Here is a 17,499-nt window from a genome sequence, read left to right as displayed (position 1 = left end):
TCCTCTCTCTCTCTTCTCTAGTATTAGCTATCCCTCCTAGCTTTGTGTCATCAGCAAATTTAATCAGTTTACCCTCAATTCCTTCATCTAAATCGTTGATAAAGATGTTGAACAATACAGGGCCCAGGGCAGAGCCCTGTGGTACCCCACTTGAGACATTCTTCCAACTGGATGTGCAGCCATTTACGACCACTCTTTGGGTCCGATCACTAAGCCAGTTATGAATCCACCTAACAGTTGCCTTGTCCATTCCATACTTAGTCATTTTTTCAATAAGGATTGTATGAGATACTTTATCAAATGCTTTGCTGAAGTCAAGATACACTATATCTACAGCATTTCCTTGATCCACCCAATCAGTGATTCCATCATAGAAGGAAATTAAGTTAGTCTGACATGACTTATTAGTTACAAACCCATGCTGACTCTGTTTAATCACTTCATTCTTATCCAGGTACTGACATACATGTTGTTTAATAATTTGTTCAAAGATCTTTCCTGGTATAGAAGTCAGACTCACCGGCTTATAGTTGCCTGGGTCCACCTTCTTCCCCTTTTTGAAGATAGGAACAACATTTGCTCTTCTCCAGTCTTCTGGGACTTCTCCTGTTCTCCAAGAATTTTCAAAGATTATGGAGAGGGGTTCAGAAATTTCTTCTGCTATCTCCTTCAGTACTCTGGGGTGTAGGGGTGTAATTCATCTGGACCTGGTGACTTGAATTCATTTAGGTTAGCTAAGTGTTTCCTCACTATCTTTCTGTTTATAGATATCCTGGATTCTTCTATTCCCTTAATAGGACAGTGAAGAACAGTTGATGTTACATTTCCTTTCTGAGAGAAAACAGATGCAAAATAGGAATTTAAAAGTTCAGCCTTCTCAACATCCTGTCTTACCATTTCATCATTTTCATCCTGTAAAAATCCTATAGCATCTTTGACTTTTCTTTTACTTTTGACATATCCCCAAAATCCTTTATTATTGCTTTTGACATCTCTTGCAAGCCTCAATTCATTGTCAGCTTTAGCTAATCTGATTTGTTCCCTGCAGGTTCTGCAGACAGCATTATATTCTTCTTTAGATATGCCTCCCTCTTTCCATTTTATAAACATTTTTTTCTTCCTTTTTAGCATGTGCTTAAGTTCTGTGTTCATCCATCCTGGCTTCCTTAAATGCTTCCTATTCTTCCCTCTTTTCAGAATTGTTAACAATTGTGCTTTGAGAATTTCATTTTTCAAGATTTCCCATCCTTCCTGGACATTTTTGTCTTTAAGGATATCCAGCCATTGGATCCCTCCAATTCTCTTTTTTATCACACAGGAGAGGATTAGATACACGGCTCAGCAGACAGTATCACGCAAGAGAGGATTAGATACACGGCTCAGCAGTCAGTATCACACAGGAAAGGATTAGATACACGGCTCAGCAGTCAGTATCACACAGGAGAGGATTAGATGCACGGCTCAGCACACAGTAGGATTAGATACACGGCTCAGCAGTCAGTATCACACAGGAGAGGATTAGATACACGGCTCAGAAGTCAGTATCACACAGGAGAGGATTAGATACACAGCTCAGCGGTCAGTATCACACAGGAGAGGATTAGATACACGGCTCAGCAGTCAGTATCACACAGGAGAGGATTAGATGCACGGCTCAGCACACAGTAGGATTAGATACACGGCTCAGCAGTCAGTATCACACAGGAGAGGATTAGATACACGGCTCAGAAGTCAGTATCACACAGGAGAGGATTAGATACACAGCTCAGCAGTCAGTATCACACAGGAGAGGATTAGATACACGGCTCAGCAGTCAGTATCACACAGGATAGAATTAGATACACAGCTCAGCAGTCAGTATCACACAGGATGGGATTAGATACACGGCTCAGCAGTCAGTATCACACAGGAGAGGATTAGATACACAGCTCAGCAGTCAGTATCACACAGGATGGGATTAGATACACGGCTCAGCAGACAGTATCACACAGGATAGGATTAGATCATAGAATCATAGAATCATAGAACCGTAGAGTTGGAAGGGACCTCCTGGGCCATCTGGTCCAACCCCCTGCTCAAAGCAGGATTCGCTAAATCATCCCAGTCAGATGTCTGTCCAGCCTCTGTTTGAAGACTTCCATTGAAGGAGAACTCACCACTTCTCGTGGCAGCCTGTTCCACTCATTGATCACTCTAACTGTCAAAAAGTTTTTTCTAATATCTAATCTGTGTCTCCTCCCATTCAGTTTCATCCCATTGCTTCTAGTCTTTCCTTGTGCAAATGAGAATAAAGTTGATCCTTCTACAATGTGACAGCCCTTTAGATATTTGTAGACAGCTATTAAGTCTCCTCTCAGTCTTCTCTTTTGCAAACTAAACATTCCCAAATCCTGCAACCTTTCCTCATAAGACAGGGTTTGCAGACTGGTCACCATTCTGGTCGCTCTTTTCTGAACTTGCTCCAGTTTGTTGATGTCTTTTTTAAAATGTGGTGCCCAAAACTGGACACAATATTCCAGATGAGGTCTGACCAAAGAGGAGTAGAGGGAAATAATGACTTCACGTGATCTAGACTGTATGCTTCTGTTAATACATCCTAGAATTGCATTTGCCTTTTTTGCTGCTGCATCACACTGTTGACTCATATTCAGTCTGTGATCTATTAGTATACCCAAGTCTTTTTCACATGTGCTGTCACTTAGCCCTATTCCTCCCATTCTATATATGCTTTTTCCATTTTTATTGCCCAGATGTAGTACTTTGCATTTCTCCCTGTTAAAAACCATTCTGTTAGTTGCTGCCCACTTCTCCAGTTTATTTAAATCTTTTTGAATCCTCTCTCTCTCTTCTCTAGTATTAGCTATCCCTCCTAGCTTTGTGTCATCAGCAAATTTAATCAGTTTACCCTCAATTCCTTCATCTAAATCGTTGATAAAGATGTTGAACAATACAGAGCCCAGGACAGTGCCCTGTGGTACCCCACTTGAGACATTCTTCCAACTGGATGTGCAGCCATTTACGACCACTCTTTGGGTCCGATCACTAAGCCAGTTATGAATCCACCTAACAGTTGCCTTGTCCATTCCATACTTAATCATTTTTTCAATAAGGATTGTATGAGAGACTTTGTCAAATGCTTTGCTGAAGTCAAGATATACTATATCTACAGCATTTCCTTGATCCACCCAATCAGTGATACCGTCATAGAAGGAAATTAAGTTAGTCTGACATGACTTATTAGTTACAAACCCATGCTGACTCTGTTTAATCACTTCATTCTTATCCAGGTATTGACATACATGTTGTTTAATAATTTGTTCAAAGATCTTTCCTGGTATAGAAGTCAGACTCACCGGCCTATAGTTACCTGGGTCCACCTTCTTCCCCTTTTTGAAGATAGGAACAACATTTGCTCCCAGAGAGGGGAGCGAACATCATAAGCCCCTTGTATAACCTGCACTCTCCCATTGGAGCTGTAGGCAGAGTTGTCCTGTGCTCCGTGGAGCCTGTGGATCACTGTTACTGTCTCTGCCCTCCATGCTAGATTTGCAGAGGTATAGATGTCTATAGGTGAGCCCACGTAGATGCCGGGAGCAGCTGCTAGGGAGGCCGCTCCTCTGTGCCTACACTGGGAGGTGATGTACGTCCGCTGTAATGTTTCCCCTTCTGCCCGCAGCTTACTCTCTGAAATGCTACGTCTGCACAGCAGCAAGTTCCAACTCCAATTGTCAGACTGCGGCAAACTGCACGAATGGAGAAACGTATTGTCGGACAGTGGAAGCGTCAGTCGGAGTCGGTGAGCTCAGCATTTTGGTTTTCTGGTCGTAGTCCTGTACATTCAGCTCCAGCCAGCACCGGTCTACACTGACTGTACATGTGTAACCATTTTATATCACCTGGTTATAACATGTTACAGCAGAAACGTCTACAGTCACCCTGCTCTTACAGTAAAGAATCCAGAGGCTCACTGCTTGTACAGTAAATAATCAGCAGAGTTCCTGTTCATACAGTGAAGAATCCATCGTGTCTTTGCTTGTACAGTAAGGAATCCATAGTCACATTGCTGGTGCCATAAAGAATCTCATCTGTGATGATGAAAGCTTCTTTCCCCTAGAGGAAGAGGTTGCCCCCTAGTCCTCTGTGTACACCGGTGCCAGGTACCGCACGCAGCCTTCTGCCGGTGACTTGTACTGAGGATAAACCACATTCTTGTTGCGAGCAGCGTTTAACCCTTCCCATCCCGGTCAGCTCATCAGATTTGCTTTTCCCCGCTGTAGGTGCGATCTCGGTTACTTCCATCACTAAGTCGTGTGCATTGTCTTGCACTCCGAGCAGCAGCGGTATTTCCGGGGCTTCTGCTTCCACCTCCTGCTGCACCACCGACCTGTGTAACGGCGGCGCCAGCGTCAAGGCCAGCTCTGCCGCCATCATCCTGGCGCTGGGATCCCTACTGACTAGAGTTGAGCGAAACGGGTCGAAAAATTTCAAAAGTCGCCGACTTTTAGCAAAGTCGGGTTTCATGAAACGAAACCCGACCCTAGGATGAGGTCGGCCACGAGGTCGGCGACTTACGCGCCAAAGTCGCGTTTCAAAAGTTTGTTTTGCGCTCTTTTTCAGCCAATCAGGATCCACGGACACTGTGGGCGACGTGATGACATAGGCAGGGGTCACCACCATCTTTCAGAAGGGCATGCAAGTGATTGGCTTGCTTTGGTGGGCGTCACAGGGGGTATAAAAGGGCGTGCACGGCGACCGCCATCTTACTTCTGCCGATCTCAGTATAGGGAGAGGTTGCTGCTGATTCTGTAGGGAAGCGTTAGGCAGGGAAGAAGACAAAAAAACTGCTTCTGCTGCTAGCGATTTGGCCTGCACAACACACCAGTCACTGTGTGTGCAGTGCAAGGGGAGGGTATAAAGTGGTGTATCAGTGGTGTTGGTTGTTGGGCTGCCTTCTAAGGCTTCCTGACAGGCTGGCATTGCTGTTTACCCACTGCTCCGCAAACTGCTTTTTTAAAAGCAATCCAATCTCCCTTATCCTCTAGTCACTTTGGTCACAGCTGTGCCATCGAGCCTGTCACATAGCGCTCAGATATTCATTGGGCCTCAAACTGCTTTTTTAAAAGCAATCCCAATTTTTTTTTTTTGTCCTGCTGAGAAGAAAAAAAAACTGCTTCTGCTGCTGATAGAAATTTGGCTTGCACAACACACCAGTCACTGTGTGTGCAGTGCAAGGGGAGGCTATATTGTGGTGTATCAGTGGTGTTGGTTGTTGGGCTGCCTTTTAAGGCTTCCTGACAGGCTGGCATTGCTGTTTACCCACTGCTCCGCAAACTGATTTTTTAAAAGCAATCCAATCTCCCTTATCCTCTAGTCACTTTGGTCACAGCTGTGCCATCGAGCCTGTCAAATAGCGCTCAGATATTCATTGGGCCTCACACAATCCAAAAGTATCCAGTGTCCAAAAGTGTGTGCAGAGATTCAAAATCTCCCTTATCCTCTAGTCACTTTTGTCACAGCTGTGCCATCGAGCCTGTCACATAGCGCTCAGATATCAGTGGGCCTCACACAATCCAAAAGTGTCCAGTGTCCAAAAGTGTGTGCAGAGATTCAAAATCTCCCTTATCCTCTAGTCACTTAGGTCACAGTTGTGCCATCGAGCCTGTCACATAGCGCTCAGATATTCATTGGGCTTCACACAATCCAAAAGTGTCCAGTGTCCAAAAGTGTGTGCAGAGATTCAAAATCTCCCTTATCCTCTAGTCACTTTTGTCACAGCTGTGCCATCGAGCCTGTCACATAGCGCTCAGATATTCATTGGGCCTCACACAATCCAAAAGTGTCCAGTGTCCAAAAGTGTGTGCAGAGATTCAAAATCTCCCTTATCCTCTAGTCACTTAGGTCACAGCTGTGCCATCGAGCCTGTCACATAGCGCTCAGATATCAGTGGGCCTCACACAATCCAAAAGTGTCCAGTGTCCACAAGTGTCTGCAGAAATTCAAAATCTCCCCTGTCCTATAGACACCTTGTACCTTGTTTTACATACTATATAGTTTGTTGGATTTTGTCTACATTTCTACCAAAAATGAGGAAGGCTGGTGGAAGAGGCCGTGGAATTGGGCTGGGGTTGGCAGCTGGTAATGATGGTGTTGGTGGTGGATCTGATGGTAGTGGCAAGAGCAAAATAGGACCGAATGCAGGAGGTGTTGAGCCTGCATCATCGTCTGGCTACATAAGGCCTCGAACGCTTAGTTTTCTAGGAGTTGGCAAACCGCTTTTAAAGCCAGAGCATCAGGAAAAAGTTTTGTCTTACATTGCTGACTCAGCCTCCAGCTCTATCGCCTCCTCTTATTCAGTTGTAAAAAGTAAAAGCACTGAGTCGTCATTGGAGGCTCATGTTCATGAACCACACCTTTCCTTGTGTCCTTCACCCCAACCAAGATTGAAGGATGACGCAGGCCATACTACTGATTACTCCATGGAGCTGTTTTCACATACCATGCCTGGATTATCAAGTCAAATGGTGAATTACCCAGGCCAAGATGAATCTGACATGGAGTGCACTGATGCACAGCCGCTGATGGATGATTCTGCTGGTACATTCACTCAGAGCACTACATTGTCCTCGCAGTGTACAGAGCCAGATTCTGACCCTGATGAGACTCAGGTGCCCCTTCCCGCACACTATACCACCATACACGGTGACACAGAGGAAGGTGCACATGACATAGAAGAGGAGGTGATGGATGACCCAGTTGTTGACCCAGATTGGCATCCATTGGGGGAAGAGGGTGCTGCATCCAATAGCTCAGATGAGGAGCATCCACTGCAGACATCGACATCGCAACAGCTGTTATCTGGCAGGCCCGGAGCACTCCAAAGACAGGTTCCAAACATCAAAAGAGTTGCTGGACAGCTTGTCCAGAGGGTCAAAAGATCACATCGTGCTAGGCCGCAAAATGTCTGCCAAAGTAGGAAGAGTGCAGTGTGGCACTTTTTTGAACAAAATCCTCGTGATCAGGCCAAGGTTATCTGTAAGAAGTGCGCAAAGACCTTTAGCCGAGGGAAAAATCTGAAAAATTTGAAAACCAGTTGCATGCTTAGACATTTAACCAGCATGCACTTGCAAGCGTGGACACAACACCAAACCTCAAGTGCCACATGTGCAACTGATCACAACGAAGGTAGTCAGCAATGCTACATTGTTTCCCCCACTGTAAGCCCACCGGTTAGCACAGCAGCAAATGTTGAGGTGTCGTTGCAAGGCCACAGCAGTCAGGGAATCCCACTGTTATATCAACGAAAGACTGATTCTAGGCCATCAGAAAGAACACCAACTCCATCACCATCATCAACCCTCTCTCAGTCCGCCCTGTCCACCGCTACTTCCACCATATGCAGCTCTCAAGTCCAGCTCACCCTCCCAGACACGATGAATAGGTCAAGAAAGTACTCAGTCTCTCATCCGCGTACACTGGGTTTGAACGCCCACATTGCCAAACTAATCTCGTTTGAGATGATGCCCTTTCGGTTGGTGGAAAGCACAGCTTTCCGCGAACTCATGGCTTATGCAGTACCACGCTATGACCTACCCAGTCGCCACTTCTTCTCTCGCAAAGCCATCCCAGCCCTCCACCATCATGTGAAAGACCGCATAGTCCATGCACTCAAGCAGTCAGTGAGCGGAAAGGTGCACCTCACAACTGATGCATGGTCCAGTCGGCATGGCCAGGGCCATTACGTGTCCATCACTGCGCACTGGGTTAATGTGGTGGATGCAGGGTCCACAGGGGACAGCGGTGGTGGGACAGTGCTGCCTAGCCCACGGTACAGGAAACAGTTGGCTGTAGGCGTTCCACCCTCCTCCTCCTCCTCCTCCTCCAGAAGCGAAAGCTCGTCCACAGAGCGCAGTCGTACGAGCACTCCATCTGCAGCTGCCACTGTTGCACACGATGTGTCCCCCTATCGAGCAGCTAGTGGAAAGCGTCAGCAGGCTGTGTTGCAGATGATGTGTTTGGGCGACAGACATACCGCCGAGGTGCTGGCCGAGTACTTTCAGCGACAAACTGAGTCATGGCTGGGCAGTGTACATCTTGAGGCAGGCAAGGTAGTTAGTGATAACGGCCGTAATTTTGTGGCAGCCATAGCCCTTTCAAAACTCAGCCACATACCTTGCTTGGCTCACACCTTGAACCTGGTGGTGCAGTGCTTCCTCAAAAATTATCCGGAGTTAACAGCCCTGCTCCAGAAGGTGCGAAGACTGTGCGCGCACATCCGCCGGTCGCCTGTACACTCCGTTCGTATGCAGAAGCTGCAGCGATTGCTCCACCTTCCCAACCACCGCCTGATTATCGACATTGCAACAAGGTGGAACTCCACCCTGCACATGGTGGAGCGGCTGTGCGAGCAGAGGCAGGCCATAATGCATTTGTGGGAGGATACACGGCCAGGCACTTTGAGAGCAGACATGGAGTTGACAGGTGTGCAGTGGTCGAAGCTGAAAGACCTCTGTAAAGTCCTTCAGTGTTTTGAGGAATGCACACGGCTGGTAAGCGCAGACGACGCCATCCTAAGCATGAGCATCCCACTTATGCGTCTGCTCATGCAAACTTTGACGCACCTTAAGGAGCAGGCGTCTGCAGCCAATGTTGATGAGGAGGAAGAGGAGGAGGGAATCCTTGATGACATTCAGCCATTGTCTGCTCAGGGACCTCTCCTGGACGAGGTGGAGGAAGAAGAGGAGGAGGAGGATGATGATGGGGATGATTACTTAGGGGAGGAGGATGCATCTCGTGGGGCAAGTGAAAATGTTGGCGTGGCAAGGTCTGGTACAGGGTTTGTGCGTGACTGGAGGGATGTGGATTTGCCAGAAAGTGCTCCTCCAACCAGCACTCGCAGTGCATCATTGACACCGGGAACATTGGCCCACATGTCAGATTATGCCTTGCGCATCCTAAAAAGGGACCCCCGCATTGCCAAAATGATGAACGATGATGACTACTGGTTGGCCAGCATCCTGGATCCACGCTATAAAGGCAAATTACAAAACATCATGCCACAGGAGAACCTTGACCTAATATTGGCTAATAAACAAGCAACTCTGGTAAATCGGTTGCTTGAGGCATTCCCAGCACACAGCAGCGGTGATGGTTCTCACACGAGCCGTACGGGCCGGGGGCAGCTTGGCAGAGGTGTTCGTGGTGCACACAGCAGAAGTGGCGTTGGAGACAGGGGTTTCATGACAGTGTTGTGGACTGATTTTTCAAGTACCGCTCACACAACTGGTAATACAGCATCGATGGAAAGTGACAGGAGACAGCAGTTGTCAACTATGGTTACAAACTACTTTTCCTCCCATATCGATGTTCTCCCACACAGGTCATTCCCCTTTGACTATTGGGCCACTAAACTGGACACCTGGCCTGAATTGGCCCAATATGCCTTACAGGAGCTCGCTTGCCCAGCTGCAAGTGTGCTATCGGAAAGAGTCTTCAGTGCAGCTGGATCAATCCTGACAGAAAAAAGGACCCGTCTGTCAACCCAAAATGTGGATGATCTAACCTTCATTAAAATGAACCATGCATGGGTTTCCAAGGATTTTGTCCCACCTTCCCCTGATGACACATAGGGTGACAGAAAAATGGCTTGCTTTGGTCCACCTCTTCCTGGGACTTCACCTATTTCGCCTTTTGCATAAGCTGAATGTCCAACATCAACATATGCCACTTTCTAAAACTCCCTAACTGTGCTGCCTCCCCCCCCATGGCCGGGGTCACCACCTAGCGCACGACACCGTGCGAGTGCCGTTGCCCTGGACAGGTGGGTAGGCCGACTCTTGGGCGCGGGCACTGGCACAGGGTCCCTCATAGTGCAATCAAGTGTCTCTGACGGTGGTGGTGCACACCCGCCGTCAGACACACCGCTGTACTATGAGGGGCCCAGTGCCAGTACCGACGCCCACGAGTGGGCCCCCCTTGCTTGGGCAGGGCCCCAGCATTTGCAATCTTTACCTCTCCCTGCTCCTCCGCTGTGTAATCTGGGCCGTCAAATCCATACTGTGCCTGACACCGTTTGAGCCTGCCTCCTGATGTATAGACATATATTTTGAATGTGTACGCTATCCATACATGTTATCCGGGGAAACGGTACCCTTTCTAACCTTTGTGCAATCACGTGCAATCCATACTGGGCCTGACACCGTCTGAGCCTGCCTCCTGAGACATATATTTTGAATGTGTACGCTATCCATACATGTTATCCGGGGATACGGTACCCTTTCTAACCTTTGTGCAATCACGTGCAATCCATACTGGGCCTAACACCGTCTGAGCCTGCCTCCTGAGACATATATTTTGAATGTGTACACTATGCTATCCATACATGTTATCTGGGGATACGGTACCCTTTCTCACCTTTGTGCAATCACGTGCAATCCATACTGGGCCTAACACCATCTGAGCCTGCCTCCTGAGACATATATTTTGAATGTGTACGCTATCCATACATGTTATCTGGGGATACGGTACCCTTTCTCACCTTTGTGCAATCACGTGTAATCCATACTGGGCGTGAGAACAGCTGGCGAGCTGTTAAGCAAGCTACAGCACCTGTGGTTTGCACACGTAAGTTTTTCATTTTTTCAGGAATGACGGTTAGGCCTAATTCCGGAACTTCAGTTGACCTGCACTTACTGGGAAATCATTGTTCGCGGGTAATAATTGTAATCAGTGATCACCATCACTAACGTTGTTCAGCGGGTTATCTGCACCTGTAAGCGACAAACGCTGGCCTTTTCAGTGTAGCGCACATGCAGCCACGGACATGTAAGGGCATGACACACCAGTTATTGGCCAATCTCATGTGCCAGAGACTCACGTGTCCCTCTAGTAAGCCGGACTCGGACCGCGGGGCATGACGGAGTCTCGTTCGTTAACGGAATTAAGCTTGCAATGTGTGCATCTGTTCTGTAGCTGGCATGTTTGAGGTTTCCCAGGTGGAGTCGAATTTAACCCTAGGCTCCACTCCTGGTGGTGCCCTTCTGGACATTCCTTTAAGGTTCAGCTTTGCAACCATACTGCCCACGTAAAACAAACACTTTGCCTTCATGAACGCTGTTTGGAGGGTCATGACTCGTGGGAATAACGCCGCCCAATCAGTTAACCTGCTAGAGAGATCGTTCGTTGCTCCCAAGCATGACATCACACTCCCTAGGAGGAAGGTAATGCCACTGTGGCGACTGTACTCCTGGGGGCGACACAAGTGCACTGATGCCCAGCCACTGCTCGATGAATCTGCTGGTACATTGACCCAGACCACTACATTCCCCTCGCACGCTACACGGCCTGAATCTGACCCTGATGAAACTCAGGTTACCCTTCCCATATACAGTTCCATCTTACACCGTGACAAAGAGGAAGCTGCAGATGAAAGTGCAGGTTCGGCCCACCCGCCATCAGACACACCACCGTACTATCAGAGGCCCTGTGCCAGTGCCGTCACCAACGAGTGAGCCCCCCCTGCTTGCTCAGGATCACAGCACTTGCAAGGTTGAAATACTGTGCAGTGAGATGGAAGATGGGGACGACGAGGAGTCCAGACAAGTACAGGGATTCCCTAGCGAGGAGACTTATTTCATTGTTTTCAATGTTGGGACAGCAATTTTTGAGGAGCACTATACTCTGGAGAATTATACACTGGAACATTCCAAAGGTGGACATCAGACACTGGAGCAGCATTTACAGGGCCCATTATACACTAGAGCATTAGAAATGGGGCCCATTATGTTTGGAGCATTATTTGGGGCCATAAGACAGTGGAGCTTCATCCATGGGGACCAACATATACTGTAGCATTATGTGGAGCTCATCATATACTGTTTCAAACATTATATGGGACCAATGATTCTGTATGGAGAAATAGATGGGCCTCGTCATGAGATGTAAAAAGTGAGGTATTTTTCATTGTACTATACCGCTATTTCTCTGCCGTATCGGAGCATCATGAGTTGTGGTATTATGTGTTAAAGGGGAGCTCTTTCGCCCAGGGCACATGAAAACCTGGAGCCAGCCCTCCCCCCCCACAACTTTAGCCAAATAACCCCCATTTTTCAGTGCGTAACTTGTATTATGAAGTTAATTAAGGTTGACAAGCTTAAGTAAGAAGAATTGATGCATTTGGCATTCAAATGGGCACTGTAGGTGTGTTTCCTGTCCTCCTCTCACTGCCGACTTTTATTCCCCATTGACTTACATTGGGTTTCGTGTTTCGGGACGACCCCGACTTTTCCCTATAATCGGACGATCTTGCTCGACCCGACTTTTGGAAAAGTCGGGTTTCACGAAACGAAACGCGACCCTAAAAAACCAAAAGTCGCTCAACTCTACTCCTGACAATCCTGAAGAGCTCAGTCCTGTAACCGCAGACGTGAGACACCAGCACAACTCAGAAATAAAGAGATCGGAACTTCATGGACCTAGATTTCATTTTTCTTCCCATTTCTGAAAGCTCTGCTTCCTCTTTCAATGAATGAAAAGAATCTTGTTCACATCTGCAGAGTAAAAGTCTTGATTAGCTTTATACTTTTCACAGCTGAGGGATTGCTGCAATCGTATCCAGACAATCCTCTGTGGGAAACAGACTGATAGAGTGTAACACAATATTCTGAGCAGAGATATGTCGTCATGTGTTTACCCCACAGAGGATACCACTGTGGCAAACCCTCAGCTGTGCGGGCAGGATGCGGTTAGGATTGTTCTCCAGGTTCTCTGTCAGGTGTATTATAAACCTAATTGACTTCCATGTAGAAACCATAAAGTAACCTAAATTATGGGCATCAAGTACCTTGGGGCAAAGCAGGGATTGTGTGCCCCCATGGACAATTAGAGCTCCCTGAGCCCCTTCCTCTAGTCCAGTGTTCAGCCTCTTATCCCCAATCCAATGTACTGTATTTTAGGAAAACATTGATGAAAGCCTCCTTTGCCTTCTAATTTCTGCTTTGTGTTAAAATCAAACATAAAATTTTAAAAATAAAAGTTCTACACATTGATTTTGACTTTTGTTATTACATTTGTCTTTTTTATGTAACACTATATTACTCTTGCCCCAGGGGTCAACCTAGTCTCTCTGCTGCCTGAGGCGAACTGCAAAATGGCGCCCCCCAGAGTAAAATCAGTACAAATAAATCTGGTTTACTCTACTAGCCCAACCTGCCGCACATGTAAAATACACACACTTTTAAGTAGGGATTAGTGTTGAGCGATACTATCCGATACCCTAAAATATCGGATCGGATGGTATCGGCCCGATACGAAAAAAGTATCGGGTATCGCCGATTCCGATACCGGAAGTCCCATTCAAGTCTATGGGACTTCCGGTATCGGAATAAGAGAAACCCTTTTCTCTCCTTGTACAGCCTCTCGGGGGGGGGGGGGGGGTGTACGGATCTTCCAGGGGTCTGTGCCGACTACCTGGGGGTCTGTGCGGACTGCCGGTGGTCTGTGCCGGCCTGCCGGTGGTCTGTACCGACTGTCCGGGTGTCTGTGCAGGCTGCGGGGGGCTGTGCCGGCCTGCCAGTGGTCTGTGCCAACTGTCCGGGGGTCTGTGCAGGATCGTCTGATGGGACTACAAGTCCCATCGGGCGATGCCTGCTACCATGACGGTGATTGACACATTAGCCAATGATGGGACAGTAGTAGTCCCATCATCCGGCTTATGTGTTGAATGTAAAAAAAAAAAAAAAATACATACTACATACATACCACATGGATGCAACATATATACCACTGTGCCGGCCTGCCGGTGGTCTGTGCCGACTGTCCGGGGGTCAGAGCATTCTGCCGGGGGGCTGGTATATTTGTAGTATGTATGTATTATGCATTTTTTTTTACATTCAACACATAGGCCGGATGATGGGACTACTACTCTCCCATCATTGGCTAATGTGTCAATCACCGTCATTGTAGCAGGCATCGCCCGACGGGACTTGTAGTCCCATCGGGCGATCCTGCACAGACCCCCGCAGCCTGCACAGACCCCTGCACGGTCGACACAACCCCCCAGTAGGCCGGTACAGACCACCGGCAGGCCAGCACAGACCCCCGGTGTTAGGCGTCGGATTCCTGGCACTGCACAGCAGGAATCCAGAGCCAGACATCCTGCGGTCTCCCATTCTCCTCCGACCGCTCGGACTCCTGCTCAGCAATCTCGGCGAACCAGGCATTCCCCGCAGACTCGTTCTGTGAGCCTGGATGTTGCTGCCACCTCTGGTGCAGCAATGATAACGCAACCTGCTTTGCAGGGAACTGCTCTAGAGGCTAAGTCCTCGCGCCGTGCGACTGGGCATGCCCGCAACTTGTCTTCTCAGTGGAGAGCAGGGGTCACATGTGCAGGTCCTATGTCGGATCTGATTGGTCCTTCCTATAGTACTGGAAGGTCCCGGAAGCGCATGGCTATAAAAAGCCTGCATGGCGGCTCGGCCATGCGCTAGTGTAGCATATTATTCTGTGTGTGTATGGTGATGGATGCATGGACTGGTGTCTGACTTATTATGAAACCCCTTCCCTCGGATATTACGAATGGTGACAGTATGTTGGGTTAGTCAGCTCCAGATTGTGGCAGGCTACACGCCACTGAGCCTTCCTCACCTACACTAGCGTCCGTCGGTGCCCGGCTCCTCCGGCATCGTCGCTTAGCGGCTTCAGTTACGGCCGCGCTGCAGTAGTAGCAGCTTTTGGTGTTCGCAGCTGCGACGCCACACGCCGGCTGACCTGTGCAGCTAACAGGTTCAGCCTTTACGTCTAGTTCATACTTTGGCGTCTCTGTGACTAAACAGAGTCCGCTCTCGGGTGACGTTAACCCGAGCGCTGTTTCGCACTTCTAGCGTATCTGCCATTGTCCAGCAGCGGTCTTGTCATCTACCGCACGGTGGACCCCGGGCGGCGAACGCGCCTTCCATTATTTATATCTGGTGCGTTCCGCCGACCCTAACACCCGGTATATGTGGTATATATGTAGTATGCATGTTGCATGTATGTAGTATGTTTTTTTTTTTTTTTTTACATTCAACACATAGGCCGGATGATGGGACTACTACTGTCCCATCATTGGTTAATGTGTCAATCACCGTCATGGTAGCAGGCATCGCCCGATGAGACTTGTAGTCCCATCGGACGATCCTGCACAGACCCCCGGACAGTCGGCACAGCCCCCCGGCAGCCCGGTACAGACCCACGGCAGTCCGCACAGACCCCCGGGCAGTCGGCCAGACCACCGGCAGGCCGGCACAGCCCCCAGGGCAGTCGGCACAGACCACCGGGAGGCCGGTACGGACCCCGGCAGTCCGCACAGAACCCCGGGCAGTCTGCAAAGACCCCCCCTCCCCCGGAAGGCTCGAACTGACGGCGCATCATGATGACATCATTTCGGCAGCCAATCAGAGCCACAGCAGTGGCTCTTTGCATTATGGGAACTTCCGATTCCGATATTGAAAAAATATCGGTACTCGGTATCGGAATTCCGATATAGCGAATATCGGCCGATACCAGATATTTGCAGTATCGGAATGCTCAACACTAGTAGGGATATATTTGAAACATCGATCTTTACACTTGTCTTTCAGAGTCCCTCCTCATAAATGAAACAAGATGTGTCTGCTTATGTGTCACACACCACATGGCCACCTAGGGTTGGTAAATGCTACAATGATAAAGCTGTGACCTAGGAGTCAGGAATGCTTCCAGGGGTGATCCCCATGATGTCCCCTGTCATTGCAGCAGTGTTTCCATCATTTTCAGATGTTTTTAGACCTGAAAAGGACCCTCGGGGGGGATCCATGTAGAAATGCTGGGGTCTCCCATGCACTTACATTGGGCTCGTTGTTCTGTCCAAGTACCTGAGTATTCAAATTTGCTCAACCCGAACGAGCACCCGAGCTCTTTACTGCTCGCTCCTCACTAGGTATGATGCTTTGATCTGTGATATTTTAGCAATGAAAGAAAAGCAGGAGGATTCGTGGTTTATTGGCTTTATTAATTCTTATTTTTCTGCGTTACTTAGTATTTGTTCAGTGAAGCCTGCGGCTGATTACACTACACTATTGTGGGGTTAACCCTTTTAGTAAGTATTATCAGGACTCCCAGTTGTGTCTGCAGTGATTACAGGGGGCTGCAAGCAGCAGATGCTCTGGAGGAGCCCGATGTGAGCGCTGCCGGGGGCTGGGGAGAAGGTGCCGCATCTGTGGACACTGCTAAATAAGGGGAGATCAGCAGCAACACGGCAAGTAAGGAGTTAAACGGAGGAGGAAAGACGTGTATGTACGTCAGTGAGGACGGCGCTTTACCGAGGATTCCCGCTCATTGTCTGATCACAGGATCCGTTGGGGGATTTGAAGTTCCCGCTCTTGTTCCGCGGAGGATTACTACCGGTCACGGCTGACAGCGGAGATCACAATCCGGTCACCCGAGAACCGCGCTGAGTCCAGCCCTCCAGAGCCGCCATCACGGGATCGTCCTCCGGGAGGAGCCGCAGTCACTGATGTGTAGAATCGCCGGCAGCGGCCGCCAACTCCCCCCCCGATACGTGATCACTGCGTGTTATCTCCACAGCGATGTCAGGGGCCGGAGGATCAGACACTAATGAGGGACTCCTCTCCCCCCACAGGTCTGAGGCTTCATATGATATTATCCCATTCATCTCCCGACACTCCAGTGTTTTGGGTAGAAACCGCACAGCGGATTCCAGTGTGCGCAGCAACCTACAGACTGGTGGCGGCAGCCCGTGGTGTCTGGAACGTGAGGACCCGAGATCAGCGGCGTCAGCTCTGGTGGTGACGGGGTGGGTGGCTCTTAGAAGAGCCTTTGGTTGTGTAGGTGGGATCGGCGGCAGCGCTCACTTGCTCTTGCCGGACTTGCTGCTCTCGGTCTTCTTGGGCAACAGCACGGCCTGGATGTTGGGCAGGACGCCCCCCTGGGCGATGGTCACCCCACCCAGCAGCCTGTTCAGCTCCTCGTCATTGCGCACCGCCAGCTGCAGGTGTCGGGGGATGATGCGGGTCTTCTTGTTGTCTCGGGCGGCATTACCGGCCAATTCCAGGATCTCAGCGGTCAGATACTCCAGCACAGCGGCCAGATAGACCGGAGCGCCGGCGCCCACCCTCTCGGCGTAGTTGCCCTTGCGGAGAAGCCTGTGCACACGGCCAACCGGGAACTGCAGTCCCGCCCGGGATGAGCGGGTCTTGGCTTTAGCGCGGACCTTCCCTCCTTGTTTGCCGCGTCCAGACATGGTGGTGATCGCTGATAACAAGAAAAAACAGAAAAAAAAAAAAACCTGAGTGATATAAAGCAATAGCTGCGCGGCTGTCGCTTTTATAATCATCTGCCCCGCCCTCCTCTCCTGTCATTGGATGGATCACAAGTTACCAATGTAAATCAGACTTGTGGAGCCACCAATGAGCTGCAGTGGGCGGAGCGACTGACAGTTCCGTTGGTCACATGACTTTGTCTCCC

At 49.0% G+C, this 17,499-nt stretch overlaps 2 protein-coding genes across 2 annotated transcripts; one reads left to right on the top strand and one right to left on the bottom strand.

Annotated features, from left to right (window-relative positions):
- Positions 1-3,560: 3,560 nt before the first annotated feature.
- On the top strand, positions 3,561-16,249 carry LOC141091698 (lymphocyte antigen 6E-like). Its single transcript, XM_073577392.1, has 4 exons — positions 3,561-3,570; positions 3,677-3,796; positions 4,278-4,473; positions 16,147-16,249. Exons 1-4 carry the CDS (start codon positions 3,561-3,563, stop codon positions 16,247-16,249), a joined length of 429 nt encoding a protein of 142 aa, XP_073433493.1.
- LOC141091719 (histone H2A type 1-like) lies at positions 16,004-17,314 on the bottom strand. Its single transcript, XM_073577409.1, has one exon. It carries the CDS (start codon positions 17,273-17,275, stop codon positions 16,883-16,885), a length of 393 nt encoding a protein of 130 aa, XP_073433510.1. The 5' UTR covers positions 17,276-17,314; the 3' UTR covers positions 16,004-16,882.
- Positions 17,315-17,499: the final 185 nt, after the last annotated feature.

This window comes from Dendrobates tinctorius, unplaced genomic scaffold (genome assembly GCF_039654945.1).
Source record: "Dendrobates tinctorius isolate UK_male_01 unplaced genomic scaffold, ASM3965494v1 ptg000055l, whole genome shotgun sequence".
NCBI lineage: Eukaryota > Metazoa > Chordata > Amphibia > Anura > Dendrobatidae > Dendrobates > Dendrobates tinctorius.
The sequence above is the reverse complement of the archived record's forward strand: the minus strand, read 5'-3'. Positions and strand labels throughout refer to the sequence as shown.

What these genes read in the sequence shown, in the direction of transcription:
- LOC141091719 (XM_073577409.1), bottom strand. Translation starts at nt 17,275, where the DNA reads ATGTCTGGACGCGGCAAACAAGGAGGGAAGGTCCGCGCTAAAGCCAAG.
- LOC141091698 (XM_073577392.1), top strand. An exon ending in GGAAGCGTCAGTCGGAGTCG is followed by an intron (nt 3,797 to 4,277) that starts GTGAGCTCAGCA and finishes TCCCCGCTGTAG; the next exon opens with GTGCGATCTCGGTTACTTCC. An exon ending in ACTAGAGTTGAGCGAAACGG is followed by an intron (nt 4,474 to 16,146) that starts GTCGAAAAATTT and finishes TTGTGTCTGCAG; the next exon opens with TGATTACAGGGGGCTGCAAG.